We start from the raw sequence: 16,380 nt of genomic DNA, 5'->3' as shown, positions 1-16,380 counted from the left end.
GTGAATTACAAACGCGGAAGTTTTAGTTCTTCAAAGAAACTATACTTGAAACCATACAATATAATTAACTAATTTATTAACACATCACCCGTTGCGTCGCGTAGTCGGATAAAAATACCTATCTGGATTTTCATTTGATCTTCGTGAGAACAGGAAGAACGTTGGAATTGTGGATGTACCTATAAGTGCACTTTTCGACCATCAATCGTGCTATAAGAGAATGTAATTCGTTTGTCCTGTATATAATATTTTAAGCATAAGCATTTATTTTCAAATATTCATTAGCGTGTGCTCCGTTTAATATACTTAAATAGATTATGAAGCTAATGTGCTCATAATATATCCACGATGTATTTACCACGTTTGTTTGAGATCTAATTGGCATAGTAGTTTAACTGACTTTGGGGAATATTTAAGAAGATTATTTCTGAATGTAGACGAATATATTCAATGCTTCGTTTATGTTATAAAAATATATGGTCACTGTTAAGCATCTGTGTACTAAGTACTAACCCATAACAGGAAAAATTGGTGGTTTATAAATGCAGTGTTGTTATAAAATAATGATCTAAAGAACATGGTTGCATTCATAACTCAATACGAGTGCCGAAAGTTCAATTCGTGCCGAAGCATGGGAGAGCCATGCTTCGGCACGAACGGGCCGGCTCGACCGGAGAAATACCACGTTCTCACAGAAAACCGGCGTGAAACAGCGCTTGCGCTGTGTTTCGCCGAGTGAGTGAGTTTACCGGAGGCCCAGTCCCCTACCCTATTCCCTTCCCTACCCTCATCTATTCCCTTCCCTTCCCTACCCTCCCCCATTACCCTATTCCCTCTTAAAAGGCCGGCAACGCACCTGCAGCTCTTCTGATGCTGCGAGTGTCCATGGGCGACGGAAGTTGCTTTCCACCAGGTGACCCGTTTGCTCGTTTGCCCCCTTCTTTCATAAAAAAAATACGTACTTTTTGTGGGATCGATACACAATTTATGCTTAAACAGCGTCCGTATGGCAAGTGAGGTGTCAAACATCTCGTTAAGATGCGCTTACACGAGCAATGCTCGGCGACACGAATGGACCGATCTTGAGCAATTAATGATGGAGTTTGTTTTTATGAAGCATAATGTAAAACGATCTTTAGATTGTTAATAGTTTATAACATTTAGAATATTACATTTAATTTTACGCAACCATGACATTATCGAAGCTTTACCTTTAGTATTTACTATGTTTTGTTTAACTTTTTTATATTATGATAATATTAATATAGCTATAGCGTCCGCAGTTTAAAAGATCTTGTCTTAATCTCAAAGATTGAGTTTTAAGGTTAAGGCATAGGTTAGGGTTAACCATTTCAAAATTTAAAAAATATAATACTCAATTTCATACAATCAGTTTTAACAGAAGATTTAACATTTTAACAGAAAAAAATAAAATCGGCCTACGAAATATTTTATTTACAACATTAATAATTTTATGTGGAAATATGATTATTTTATACGAAATATTATCGGTCTTACCACAAAAGATTTAAACATCTATAGAACAGTTGTTTTGAGACCATTATGTACAGTTTTTTTTTGTAATCAACTGTTCAACAGGCGTTAAAATCTATCTTAAAAGTAAGACTGTACGTTTTTTAAATTTATTTTTTAAAATGTTTTAGTTGTCAATATTTATACAATTTTAAGGATTAAATAATACGCAATTTCGGGCAATAGAAATCAAAAACCAAAGAAAATGCATTAAGTAAATAAAAAATATTTATATGGCTTGTAAGATCAGAATAATATATTATGAATAAGTGATAGGCTTAGATGTAATATAATTTGAAGTACCATTATACTCCACTCGGGCTAACTTGTTGCTAGCGGTCATTGACTCCCTGTCAAAAACTGGTCATTTTTCATATAAAACCACGATTGACAATATCTGACACTTCATTGTCAATCGCGGTTTATATGGAAAATGACAAGTTTTTGACAGGGAGTCAACGACCGCTAGCGACAAGCTAGCCCGAGTGGAGTATAGGAAGATTAATTCATTGGTAGGTGGCGCACCTACATTATTTGGTCGGGTTACATCGGTTATATGTGGCCCACGTGAAGTTTACCATTTTGAAATTCACGCCAGTCGTTGTAAAAGTCGTGTAAAAATTTCCATTTTTGAAGAACGTTATTTTTTTAACACTAAAATTTTTTTGCTCCGGCCCGCGACACCAAGACCAGAACGTGATTGTAGCCCGTACCTATTAAAAAAAGAAAAAAGGTCGAGTACCACTGGTCTGACGGCTTGACTCGACATTACCCAACCATTTTATGTAGGACCGTTGCCTGCCTATAAATCAAGTTCCCTGTTGGTACATATTTATTAAGCAGCACAATTGCAGCCTAATTTCTAGAATAAAAGGTCCAGAATAAATAACGTGGCAATATACAACAATGAATTGAAATAATTAAGGAATTTATTTAGAATCATATACACAGTTCTCATAGTTCATAATCACTGAAAATATAGGTAGTCCATTTTGGTCTAAATGTAAACAAAGTTGGTGAAGGCGACAATTTTGCATGAAATAACAGATCATAGTGATCAAATTTATTTTATTTCAATTACACTTAGGTAAAAATGAGCTGCAGTGGAGTACCTATAGCCAAGATAAAAAAAATACACATTTGCTAGCAACTGTATACTGGTCCTGTTATTGGCACTAGGTTTAGTCTCAAATCTCAATAGGGCCTATACAGCTAAGAGACAAGTAAAACGCTAAATCGAGCTGCACCAAATGAACGAAAAATATATTCATAGGCGTTTGGCGCACCTGTGGTATTTAGTCGGGTTATGTCAAGTCGATGTTGACCGTGAATCGTGATCTGTGCGTTTGACACAGTCTGACTAAATTACGTTGGTCGCCATCTGCCTAAGTATCGATTTCCCCGATTGCACTACTGACATGTTTCCGCTTTACTTGGCCATTGAAAATAGCTTCATAGCACTTTATGCGGTTCGAGATGCAACTTTGTCGGCAAGCTTTTTACAACCTCATTAATATTTAATAGGCAGCTAATTTTATTATTAATTTACTGTTTAGTGCCAATAACGGGGTAGAAAATATTTATTTAGAAGTATTGAAAGCCGGTTGTATTAGAAGACTAGGCAGCTTTCAAGTTTTCTTTTACCCTAATAAGGTTATGTTAGGCCTGTTTGGGAATTGTTTCCAACTGCACTAGTATTAATGCTGGTTTGAGATTACCTATATCATGTACCTACATTGTTTTATTATTTTACAAACTGTATATTGTATTTCATTTAAAGCGACCACTGAATGTGTTATAATAAAGTTTTATTTCCTAAAGATGTATTTGTTTTCTTTTAATTTGGTTTTTACATTGACCAGGGGTCACCAAATGGCGGACCGCGGTCCCCATCCGGACCGCCGACCCGTTGTGTGCGGACCGAGCATTTTCGAATATGAACTTCGTTAAAAATTAATTTCGGTCTCGACTTACTGTAAACATCTTCAGGATTTAATATCAATAGCTTGCACCAGTTTCACTTCAAACATCAGATCTTTGTAACTTCCGTAATTACTTTTGTTTAATAAATATTTTTTTTATAAAATGTTCGGACCGCGAAGGTCAGCTTCATTCCTGAAAATGGACCCCGGCGAAACTAATTGGTGACCCCTGACCTAGACCACTGCAGTATTTTAATCTAAGGCTGCCTTCACATTACATCGCAAACAGTACAGCAGCAGCGCTGCAGCCGCGCGACTCGCTTTTTGTATAGAAGTCGCGCGGCGAAGGCGCTCTAAGTGGTGCGGGTTTCGCTATAAATAAAACGCCAAATATTGAATGGAATTTAAAATTTATTAAACCTACCTACCTAGAATATTATACTCTTCATCTCTGTTACATGTTATATCACATGGATTTGAAAATTATTTTGTTATAAAATATCTACTATGACAAAGTATAAGCTTGAATGCATACATTACACATAAATAGAAAAATTAAAATGAAAACAATTCATTTGATCTTTACGAGTGTTATACTACTATATTCTTCATCTCTAATTAACAATAATAATTTGAAAGAATTTGTTGAACCTACCTAGCTAACGATTAAATAATTGAAAAATTATATTAAAAATAATAATAATAAAAAGGTATTATGCTTACACAACATTAATAAGAGTTTAAACAAAATTGGTCCTAAGTTAAAATAGAACTAACGAAAATGCAATATAACTGCTCCGCTATTGTAGAGGAATTACTCTTAAAATGCGTTCATATTTACTAGGATCTGATACTCATGATGATTTTTTAATAAATCTAAGCTGATAAATTAATAAATTTAATTATCCTTTAATATCAGAGGTTCATTGTTACCTCTGGTATAAAACAATTTCTGAACGCACTTTAATAGTAGCTCCCGCCGTTACACAAAGTGTATCGGTCTGCAACAACAAAAACAACAAACCACACGCTGTTTCTACCGTATAAGTGTAAACTAAAACGATTGCATGCAAATACATTATACATCCAAAACCAGGGTTGCCAGATACATTTCGATATTACTGTAAATCGGTATAAATGTGTGCCTTAAATATATTAAACCTTTAAATACTCGCTTCAAAAGTGTCGGCTCTCTCTGATATGTGCAAACGAAAGATTCCCGGAACACTTTCAAAACTTCAATATGCAATACAGCGCATACCGTCATAAAATAATTAATATAAATGTAATCTCCATGTGATAAAGGTAATATATAAAAATAAATGTGATTCTAATACACGTCTAATTTTAAATAAGTAATACAAACACTAGCAAGCTACTTTAGGCAATTACAACACCGTACATTTTGTATCCTACACTCGAATAACCCTACACGCGTGTTAGCAGGGCCGGATCTACCTACCTAGGCTTTATGGGCCCAGGGACCCGTAAACTCAAAGAGTCCCCGCTAAGTCAAAATCAAAAATAATCCATAATTGTATTAAACAGATCGTGTTTATTGTAGCCCTATGAATCCTACGATCAATCGAACAATACATTATATTCCAGTCTGCGTTTAGGTGTTGGAACATCGAATTGGCAGTAATTGGTATTTACCAAGGGCCCCCTAAACCCACGATCCGACCCCGCGTGTTAGTGACAGACTTGGCCTCGCGAAATAAATCATAACCCTCATTTTGTAGCAACGTGGCGTAGCTCGTGTTGGTATTGCCAGCTCGAAATTCTACTCCGGTTTTGGTATAATTTGTCCCGACAGATGGCGCCATCTTTAAGCCAAAAATACTTCAGAAGGCCGAATTTATTTTCTAAAATTTAGAACGCCTTATCAAAAACATAAAACAGAATACAAGTTATTACTTCGAAAAATCGATACAGTAAAAATATTTAAAAAAATAACTGAATACTATATTTTTTATATCAAAGAGGCGCCATCTATGCAGCTTTTATCCACGAACAAAATATTCAAATTTTTACAATCGCATCGGAACAAATCGTACCTTCGATTTAAATAAATTATTATAAGCAAATAGGTATATTACATAATAACAATACAAAAAGGTACAATCAAGTATGTATACGCATTTTGAAAGTCAATATATTCGCTATAGGGATATAATGTGATTTATAAATTCTTTATCTATATACAATACTCGCAAAATCGTATGAGGTTATTTGTTACTCATATTGCTTTAGTTTTTCTTCTATATAATTGTGTATATAATATACTATGCTTTTTGAAGGCCACGCTGCGGGCAAAATTGAAAATTGGGCCTAGTGGCGACACTGAAAACTAAAATTTGAACATCGAACATTAGCGGAACACCTACTAATATTATTGCAAAGCTCGCCACCAGAGAAAATTCTAGAGAGTTCTAAGCGAATTAGAAAATGAATACTCGAGACGGCCTACAATAACACATCCTACATAAGTAAACCACCACGGTACACAAACGGAGACAAAATGCCGCACCGATATGAGGCGACCGACCACCGCTAAACTTATTGCCATATCAAAAGACATTTGCCAAATTTTTCGTAATATAAAAAAATATATAGACATAATTTTAAGAATGAAACCACAAAGGAAGCAAATATACTCACATTGAATTGATCAATTAAAATATCCAATTTACTATTTTGTATTGAAAGATCAAATAAAATAGATCAATTCAATACAAAATAGTTTGTAGTATTTTTTTTTACCTATACTCATTCAAAAATGCAACGTGGCTTCTATTCTGCTTGAAATAATCATAATAGATAGATTGAGTATTCTGTAATTAAGAAAATTACTTAGCAAGTAGTGAATTGGTCGATCGCCGCTAATGCAGGGTTTACACGGGTGACTATAGCCGCACGATTTACGCCGCACGGCGAAAATGGACTGTCTAAATGGCAATTCGGCATACGGCGTATTGCCATTTAGACAGTCGATTCTCGCCGTGCGGAGTCAATCGTGCGGATAGTCACCCGTGTAAACCCCGCATAACATACATTGTTGTAAGGCGGTGGTGGTTGTATTGCTTCAGATACCCACAGCACAAATATCATACAGTATATTAAGTCGACAGTGTCTTACCTCTATAATCAAGCTCAATCAATAACGAGACAAGTTTTATTCATGTGCTACTTTTCTGAAATCACGCTAATGTGTGCGTTCGACTCGAGTTATCTAGTACGAAGATGATCTACTGCATGTTATTTAAACTGTGAGATTACTATGCACGATTCACGCCACTACACTTAAAACTTCAAATACAATTTGAAAACACTACTTAGAGCTAAACGTTACGACTAAATTCAATTTGTTATTTCTATTTAAATATAGTGATTATATAAAAAAAAAACGAAAAACTAACTTTAAATATTTCAAAATATATAAAATTTTATTCTTTTTTGTAGAAAATTTAAAAAAAAATCCAATATAAAATGCTCCACTTTAGGATGGTACAAAAGTCTAAAATAATTTGGGGTCTCCGTATCAAAAAATATTTTGTGAAAATAATATACTTAAAAAATGTAAAATAAACCCCCAGATTTTAGTCGAAGACGACATTACTGACTCGAGAGCGCCGCTGTTACACGCCCACTAAATGCTCAAAACATTACCCTTCTTGTGTGTGGTCGGGTAAAAATCTGATCGTCACCAAAATAATGTATTCCATATTGCAAAGTGGTATTACACTTAAAGAGCGTGCACAACTTAAGATCGATACACAAAAATAGAAGGGTTAAGTGCAGATAGCTTATAGATATTATTAAGCAATCCACCAATATCTACTTCTGCTAAGAGACCCCTTAGTTCTGCACGGCCTATATTAACAATAAAGAGATTTGATAAAATATGAATGTCACTTAGAAGCAAAATGTTTTAAGTATAATACCACATACATGAAAATATGCAAAACATATTGTAGTGACCTCTAGTTGCGACGTTAGTTTAATGTTGTAAGAAAGAAGAACACTTAAAAACGTCACAACTAAGTCCAAACAATCTATAAAGCGAAATTTTTTAACGACTTACATTAATTTCTAACCTCGTCAGGCAAGTGACATCTGTGAAAAGATATCCGCTACGTATTTTGATAAAACTTAATTAATGAGAAAAATCAGAATTAAAAGAATAAGTTGCAATGGCAGTTCAAAAGTTCCGCTTTTATAGTGTCAGAAAACACAAAATATGAAACCATGATTTTAGGTATGTGATGTTTTGTACAGTATCTAAAAACTGCATTCAAATATTTGAAATTCGAAATATTCTCGAGAATGTTACAGCAAAAAAAGTATAGCACTAGTAGAAGCAAAAGATTTTTATAGAGTGAATGCAGCTTTTAATACTATTTGAGTTTTTGCAGTGGTTTTTTTTTATACAAATATACTCTTTGCTTAGTGATTCTGTATAATATTATAGTTCCTAATTAATCTATGGAGTAAAATGCAGTATTTTCTGAAATGACCATAGAGTAATGGGAACTCAGCTCTTGTGTCCGATACATCCGCAATAGGAATGTTCACAAAATGCACATTTTGATCTCTACGAAAGATTAATATATTTATTATTTACGTTTAGAAGTATTAGCATTGGTCGTTAAATATTCAAAAAAGCATTAATTACTCTAATCGTTATAAGATTCCTTACAATAAGAAAAGTATGAAATAGTCATTTAGAAAATGTAAAAAAATAACAGTCAACAACATTTGTTTAAATATTATAGTCGATATATCTATCTATGGTTATGAATATAGAGAAACAAAACTTTCGACTCTGTCTCCAACAGAATATTAAATAGATGGTCTTTTAAGAGTTATATTTTAGAAAATTAGTATCTATGTGTATGTTATGTCATGTTACGCTACCATATGAACCTACGCTCGTAAGTTATGCAGCCGAAAAAGTAAACACGATCAAGACTCTATCTGCACGTCAATTCCTTAATACGTGTCCTCGTGAAATACGGTATTACGGTACCCGACAGACGCCTATTCTAGTATGTAATAATTTATATGGGGAAAGCGACGAGTCGTCTAGCACGAGTCTAAAAGTAAAACGAGTTAAGTAACATCAAAAGCATATTACCTCGGAATATCAAACTCTACGCGTGACCATGCACTATAATATAATAATATACTCGTTTACGAAAAATACTCGGTAGACGCTATAATATGTATCAATAGACGAATATAAAAATGTTGTAATTTAAACCGACACCCCACACGTCGTCCGCCGCCGGCCGAGCGCCGATAGAACGCGAGTACGCTCGCTACTGGTGGTGCGTGACCGGCGTCTGGCAGTAGGGGCACTCGACGGCGGTGGCGGCGCACGCGTCGCACACCACGTAGTGGTTACACGGCGCCAGCGTGACGGCGCGCGCGCGCTCCTCGCACGTCATGCACTTGGTGGCCGTCTGCAGGTACAGCGCCTTGTCGATGTCCTCGAGCTCGGCGCGCGCCTGCGCCTGCAGCGCCTTGAGCGCGGCCAGCGGCAGGTTGCGCGGCTCGCGGCGGGGCGCGCGCGCCACCTCCAGCTCGCGGGAGAGCGCGCGCGCCGCCGCCAGCGCCTCGTCCCGCTGCCGCTCCGCCAGCGCGGCCGCGCGCGTCGCCTCGTCCGCCTCGCGCTGCCACGCCTCGCACGCCGCGCGCGCCTGGGCGATGCGCTCGTCCCAGCGCGCGGCGGCGGCGCGGGCGGCCGACACCTCCTCGCGCAGGCGCGCCACCTCGCCGCCCTCGAACTCGAAGGGCCCGCCGCCGCCGAAGCTGCCGGCCTTCATGTGCGAGTTGAACAGGCGCTCGGGATCCGCGGCGTAGCGCAGGAACAGCGGGGAGGCGGCGGCGGGCGGCGTGTAGCGGCGCGGGATGTTGACGGGCGCGGAGGCGGGCGGCGGCTCGTCGGCCAGGTCGCGGAGGTCGCGGTCGAGGGAGGCGACGAGGTGCAGCGGGTCGTCGATGACGTCGTCGAGCGCATTGCCGACGACCTCGTGCAGCACGGCACTGTCGAAGGCGGCGCGCGGCGGCCAGGCGGGCGCGGGGGCGGGCGCGGGCGGGGCGCGCCCCATCGGTGGCCCGGACCCGCCGCTCGAGGTGGAGGCGCACTCGGAGCCGTCCCCGCTGCCGTTGGCGTGGGCGGGGGAGGCGGGCCGTGCGTCCTTCTTGTCACCGGGCAGCGCGGACGACAGCAGCTCGGCGAGGTTAGTGCCGCAGTCCAGTGGCGCCGTGAGGTCGCGACCGCCGCCAATGTCCTCGGCTGTTTAAAAAAAAAGTATTATAAACCGCGCGTAAATTTTTCCTGAAATTATTTCCAAGGACATCTTGTAAATATTATACTCGAAATTGAATATACTCACGTTCTACATGGGCGAACGCGCAGAAGAGTCCCCTGGGGCAGTATCCGGCCTGCTGCACGTCATTGCATTTTGTGGACTTGTATATCTCGGGGTGGAACTGCTGTTCGGTGCGTGTATGACAGTACCCGCAGGTGTCTCCGGCCTCGCAGTTGCTGGGCTCGCCCCACTCCTCTCCATGCTTTACATTTGGACAAGGTGTACTGCGGTATTTGCATTTACGTGGTGATCTACGTTTATCCTGTAAATAGTTGTTATTATTAATTAAACATTATGTTGGTAAATAATGAAGTTTTTAATGTTGTATAGAAAAATACTTACTTTGCTATTGTGATATTGTGGGCATGCATAACCCTGTCTACATAATCTAGGTGGTCTCTTGCAAGGTTCAGTTTTATATGATGATAATACATAATTTGTATCTGAAAAATATAACACATTCAGTATGCAAAAACTAAATTACCAACAATAATTATTACCTTATTAAACATTTTTACTTCAATAATAATAAAATGTTACCTTGCCACTTTGGATCTTCATTCATTAAATTTCGTTCCCTATCGAGAGCATTAGGTGCTGCCGCATCACCGTCGGTACCATCGGGGTTTTCCAAAGATTGCAGCTCCCTCATATCCAAAACAGGTGGTCTAAGGTCTGGGGCTCCATGCGCAAAGGCACAGTGGGCTCCATTTTTGGTACATAGGCCTCTAGCGTCTGTATCGTGTACACACATACAAGTTTTATAATATCGTAAATGATACCGGCGCTCTGTGTCTCCGGCCGTTCGGTGTAAATATGGGCATCTAAAAATAATATGTTGATAATATGAAATATGATACTCTTACCTGCATGCAGATTTCAGAGATGTTTAAGGATAATATAATGTCATGTTACTTTAATTAATTAATGAAGTGTTTCACAGACAAATTTTTAAATTTCTCTAATAATTATTTATTTTAATATTGAATTAATTAATTTATGATATAGCAGCTTCTGGCTTTTGGTTATGGGTATTTTACAGAAATAAGTAACAAATAAAGGTACAAGCATATTATTATCTCCATCTGTACCAAACATTAAGAACTTTTAAATGTATTATTTATATTTTTCTTAATAATTTCTTATGACTTTCTGAATCATTCATATTATCTGTTACTGTTATGCAGTTGCCAACAAACTGTTATGCAGTTTGGCAATTTGTATTGTTTATGATAAAATGTAATAAATGAAAATGTTACAAAAAATCCAAGTAATAATAAATGCAAAAAAGTTTTTTAACAACATGCCAGTTGTTACAAAACAAATTTTTACATATTTACATTTTTACATAAACATCAAATAAGAAAATATTTATAGTTCTCTATTACTATTATAATTAACTAATTGCTATACAAAGGAAGTATTTGTAGATTGTTTAAAATTGATCATCAATTACATTAATAATTCCTGGCCACAAAAATAACTCTAGACCTAATATGAAAAACAGTTTATGTTGAGGAAATTGAATAAGATACATGTACTCATTACTGTATGTTCTTATTGAGTAATAAACAGTTGATTTATTAATGTTGGATAGATTTTGCAAGTAAATTGATTTTACTTACAATTATTATGCTGGCACCTCACATGGCTATTTGTATTTGCGTATTTGATGTATTCGCTAAACAATCACCATGTGTAGATGGTGTGTTTGACAAAGTATTGGCCTTATTGGCCTATTTGACAAATATGACCAATACCAAATACACGTATCCGTACCTTTGTCGGCTTTTGATGCACATCAAAAGAGTCAAATAGGCAAGTTCACAGATAAGTGCTGTCAACTTAACAACAGATGGTATATTTTCAAATTTCAGGTGATTTTCAGCAAATTTTCAGTTATTTTCAGTGTTGTATTGTGTCTTTTTGGAGATTAGTGGTCCAATTTTTTGTAATAAATATTAGAAGTCTATAAGTGATATCCGACATTGTATTGCTGAACACAAACCTGATTTAAAAATTCTGAATCGAATGTTCGTAAGTTTGCTATTTGACAGCCATGTGTGGAAGGTCGTATTTGTTTGTTTGCATATTCGTCAATAATGTTGCCAAATACAACAAATAGCCAATAGCAAATACAAATAGCCATGTGAAGTGCCAGCATAAAGACAAACATCAAATAAGAAACTAATAAGATTCAGTACAATAACAAAGGTTGAAGATATTAAGGTGTGTGCACTGTGTATACAACAAAGAAGTGTCACTCACTCGTCCCCATCCTCGCATATTCCCGAAGTTTCATTATATTTTGTACAATAGTTATCTGCGCTGTAATTGAAGGTTCCATCCCTCTTTCGAACTGGCCGTCTTCTCCTTTGATTATTGAAATGCCAGTGAAAACACGTAAAGGGTCTATGTTGTGTACATTTGTGTTGTAGAAACGACGGACACTGTTCGACGCGAAATTCTTTGAGATATCTGAAAGAGGCGAGAGCGAAACTTAATGAAACGAAACTCATAGTGAACACGAGCACTGGCACTTTAATTTTTTCGTTGATATCTATATCGAAAAGCATAATTACTTGTAATGATTCGGTTTTTCTGTTTGCGCTGTCAACAAAGGTTTAGATTCCGACGGCATTTTGATGAACTATTATTGCGCCTTCGCGTCGCGCAGGGCACGCTCACCGATGACCAATTAAAATTCGATAAACTATCACTTTTGTGTAAATATTATAAAATGATAAAGATATTAAAATAACTATTACTATAAAACGTTAATAACATTAAAAACATTTCAGATTTATTAGACCTTGAACTTAAAAATACACTAATCTCTAGCAGACTTCCAAGCAAAATTCACAAACTGTGTACGCATTCGGCATTGACAGATATGTCACGTCGAATGTTTTCTATTCGTCTCACCTGACCCATAAGAATGCATAAGGCCAAGGAATGAGATGAAAAATGGGTCGCATTTCACTTTTTTTTAATGTTTTCAAAAAAGTTACTCTTCTTTTCGATAAATTTAAAAAAATCCCATTTGTTTATTTGCTAAAATTATTATTTACCATTACAAAATACAAATTCTTGTGTTAAAATTTAAATCTCTTTACTGAAATTCTTAGAACAAGAATTTTGTTAAATTTTTATAATACCGTACCGATTTCGCTAGTAAATCACAAAATTAATTGCACCAAAAACTAACCCCAACTTTATAATTATTAATCAAAGTTTATCCTGAAAGTAAATACCTATCTTAATGCCGTAAATAAATTGCATCTTTCTTTATTTTTATTTTTTGTTATTTGTTTTATTTTTGAATTTTTACTCGGACAACCCCAAACACATTTTTGGTCCAATAGGAGCTCATTTTTTAGCAAAAGCTCTATTTAGGTAACCAATGATATCTCAGCTTCTTAATACCAATCACAGGTCTAGAATGGCTTTGGGGCTAACCAATCCCGAATAAGAATAATGGCGTCAGTGTTCGCCCGCCATTCTCTCGGCGCCATTTTGTATCGTTCTTGAGCATATGATCGTTGTTGTTCGCTCTGTACAAATTTTGTTATAATTGTTTAAAAATCACATTTTTCAACTAAAAAAGGTATGTAAAGTTATCGTAACACCATTATGATTAATTTGTGATAAAAATTGGAACAAATACGTCGCGTTTTATTAAGTATGTTTCAGATGTTATTATTCCAGTCGAGTGTCGCAACTCTCGACTTGTTTATTGTGATCTTGACTAACTTTCTCTCATATTTGTAGGAAATTTAAAATGGCCCGTACCAAGCAGACTGCCCGTAAATCCACCGGAGGAAAAGCTCCCCGTAAACAGTTGGCCACAAAAGCGGCGCGAAAATCAGCTCCCAGCACTGGCGGAGTGAAGAAGCCCCATCGTTACCGCCCGGGTACAGTGGCCCTCCGAGAAATCCGTCGTTACCAGAAATCTACTGAGTTGCTTATCCGCAAGCTGCCTTTCCAACGTCTCGTGAGAGAAATTGCTCAGGATTTCAAGACTGACCTTCGTTTCCAGTCTGCAGCCATCGGAGCGCTGCAGGTGCGATTTTTGCCTATAAAATGTTAGCTATAACCTAAATGTTAAAACACTAACCACATGTATACTTTTGTCCGTATTTATTCATTTACACCTACCTACAAACTGGTGCACAGTGATTTTAATGAGACTTTTATTACTTTGCAGGAGGCGAGTGAGGCATATCTTGTGGGCTTGTTCGAAGACACCAACTTGTGCGCCATTCACGCGAAACGCGTGACCATTATGCCTAAAGACATCCAGTTGGCCAGACGGATCCGTGGGGAGCGTGCTTAAGTTAGCTGTAGTGTAGATTAACTCTTATTATAAATTATTCGTAATTTGATTAGACATATGCACATTCTTTGTCTCATATTTTATAATAATTCATGATTCATTAAATATAAACATCATATTTGTTAAAGTAAGGAGACAGCGGAACTGATCTTTTTTTATAAATATTTTCTTGTACTCTTAAGTATGACTATGTTGTTTTGCAAGGTATCTCTGAGTGCGACAATTTCTCATGATATGCAGGTACTAGTTGCTGTTCATCATCTTTCAGCCATGCCTTACACAACAGCATAGCTCTTTATATTATAATATGTAATTGACTTGTGGGTTTGTAACTAGTGTAATAATTAGACAATATTGTAACCACGTCCTCTGGGATAATGTGTTTGGAGCAAATTGATGTATAATGGATGTGTAATGATGTTAAATAAATATAATTAGGATTAATTTATGGTTTTCTTTCTCTCCTATTTCTATATATAGTTTTAAGTTAAAAGTCTAAAAATTTGAGACAAGTTTCTCAAACTTTCGGCTCCATGAACCCCTGTTAAAATTTCCAGGTGACAAAAACCCCTGTAAACCAGGTAGTCGCAAATGGATTCAATGCACTGACCTCCATTATAATGGAGATCAGTGATTCAATGTTAGGACTGTAGATAATGTAAAAGGTTGGATAAGTCGATTTCTGTATTTAGTTTTTGTCACGCAGGTGTGAAAACCCACTCTCACATAAGTATGTTGTAACTTGTAGCAAAGGTAAAAGGCAATTCACTGCTTTTCGTGACAGTTCGAAATACTCTGCCTGTCTAGTTGCCCAAAAATCTATCAGACATCCTTTTGAAATTAGCTTGAAGAGTTTCATCTACGGACATTTCTATTAATTACTCCTGTTGCGACCACTACCTAAACCTTGTCAAGAGCCCCTTGCCGTTGAATAGCGAACCCCTAGGGGTTCGCGTACCCCACTTTGAGAAACCCTGAGATAGATTGAAAATTAATCAGCCCAGACAGCAAAAAATGGTTTTCACAAAACATATGCTTTTGAAATTCTCTTAAAAACCTCAATATCCATCTAATTACTCTCTTATGAAAGGGCCAACGCTAAAACTGAATGTGTGCATAATGAAAAAGAGTAGGTATATTATTGGGCTTCGTGAGCATGGGCGTACCGAGGGGCGAGGGGGGGGGGGGGGGGGTTGTTTTATAGATAAAAGTACTAGATAATATACTTAGGGGGGGCCTAAGTATATTATCTAGTACTTTTATCTATAAAAATTAAGAAAACTAATTTTTGCCATTTGTTTGCAAAATTGCAATACAATATTTTTACAACTAAAAACTTTTAATTTTTTATTCTTTATAAACACCTAGCTTATATGAAAAATCTGATTTGCAGCCCCCCTGGCCCAGAACCTGAGTAATTTGCCCCCCCCCCCTGGCACCAGAACCTGGGTAATTTGCCCCCCCCTGGCCCAGAACCTGGGTACGCCCATGTCCGTGAGTAATTTGTATTCTGTGAGTATGCGCATCGCAGGTGGGCACAAGGCGCGGGCGTACCTACGCTTGTCGCAGGCGCGCCCGCGTCCGCTCGTGTGTTAGTGTTGGCCCATTGATAAGCTTTGGCCTGTGGGAAGTGTGCGAAGCTAGATGCTAAAATATATTGAGGGAATTTGAGCTTAGTGTTATAGCTTATGGCTAGCAGTGCTAGCACAGCTATCCCCAACCCGCGGCCGGCCGGGACTTTATCTGTGGCTCACGCCCACCGGCAAAATAATGTAAAATTTTTTTGTTGCGGCCCGCGACACCAAGACCGAAACATGTTTGTGGCCCGTATGAAAAGAAGGTTGGTAACCACTGGGCTAGCATGTGATATACATATAGCTAAATGTTTCATAAATAATAATTATTTAAGATAATTATTTTTTAGGTAACCAGTCTTCTATATAATAACAAATTCCAGTGGAAAAATACTGCCAAATCAAATATCTCTGACTGCCCAGTAAAAAATATTATGTAATATTGTTTTCAAGATTCATATTACTTAGCATTGAGACTGACACCGGGTAGTAGTAGGTACCTTCATTATTCATTAATAATAATATGGTGTTAGGCGCTTTGCAGACAACGGGACAGGGCGGGCTGGTCAATTTCGCCGCAAACGATAGCACAAAGAGAATCCTATATTACCAAAGCCCACCCTGCCCCTGCAAAGCGC

At 37.6% G+C, this 16,380-nt stretch overlaps 2 protein-coding genes across 3 annotated transcripts; one reads left to right on the top strand and one right to left on the bottom strand.

Moving 5' to 3' along the window:
- Positions 1-6,929: 6,929 nt before the first annotated feature.
- LOC121732219 (RING finger protein unkempt) lies at positions 6,930-12,689 on the bottom strand. 2 transcript variants are annotated; one of them, XM_042122031.1, is made up of 6 exons: positions 12,415-12,689; positions 12,101-12,331; positions 10,373-10,656; positions 10,175-10,275; positions 9,857-10,094; positions 6,930-9,756 (listed from the first exon to the last, which is right to left on the bottom strand). In XM_042122031.1, exons 1-6 carry the CDS (start codon positions 12,471-12,473, stop codon positions 8,777-8,779), a joined length of 1,893 nt encoding a protein of 630 aa, XP_041977965.1. In that variant the 5' UTR covers positions 12,474-12,689; the 3' UTR covers positions 6,930-8,776. The 2 variants fall into 2 exon arrangements, with proteins under 2 accessions (XP_041977965.1, XP_041977966.1); XM_042122032.1 differs by having other exon boundaries at positions 12,101-12,310.
- Positions 12,690-13,309: 620 nt separating this feature from the next.
- Positions 13,310-14,612, top strand: LOC121732437 (histone H3.3A). Its single transcript, XM_042122315.1, has 3 exons — positions 13,310-13,439; positions 13,604-13,895; positions 14,040-14,612. The coding sequence occupies exons 2-3, from the start codon at positions 13,614-13,616 to the stop codon at positions 14,166-14,168; spliced, it is 411 nt and encodes a 136-aa protein (XP_041978249.1). The 5' UTR covers positions 13,310-13,439; positions 13,604-13,613; the 3' UTR covers positions 14,169-14,612.
- The last annotated feature ends 1,768 nt before the right edge of the window (positions 14,613-16,380 follow it).

This window comes from Aricia agestis, chromosome 12 (assembly GCF_905147365.1).
Source record: "Aricia agestis chromosome 12, ilAriAges1.1, whole genome shotgun sequence".
Lineage (NCBI taxonomy): Eukaryota > Metazoa > Arthropoda > Insecta > Lepidoptera > Lycaenidae > Aricia > Aricia agestis.
The sequence above is the reverse complement of the archived record's forward strand: the minus strand, read 5'-3'. Positions and strand labels throughout refer to the sequence as shown.

Coding starts and splice junctions, on each gene's coding strand:
- LOC121732219 (XM_042122031.1), bottom strand. CDS start 12,473: ATGCCGTCGGAATCTAAACCTTTGTTGACAGCGCAAACAGAAAAACCG. Junction 10,276..10,372: donor TGAAGATCCAAAGTGGCAAG/GTAACATTTTAT, acceptor TATATTTTTCAG/ATACAAATTATGTATTATCA. Junction 9,757..9,856: donor CGCGTTCGCCCATGTAGAAC/GTGAGTATATTC, acceptor TTTTTTAAACAG/CCGAGGACATTGGCGGCGGT.
- LOC121732437 (XM_042122315.1), top strand. CDS start 13,614: ATGGCCCGTACCAAGCAGACTGCCCGTAAATCCACCGGAGGAAAAGCT. Junction 13,896..14,039: donor CAGCCATCGGAGCGCTGCAG/GTGCGATTTTTG, acceptor ATTACTTTGCAG/GAGGCGAGTGAGGCATATCT.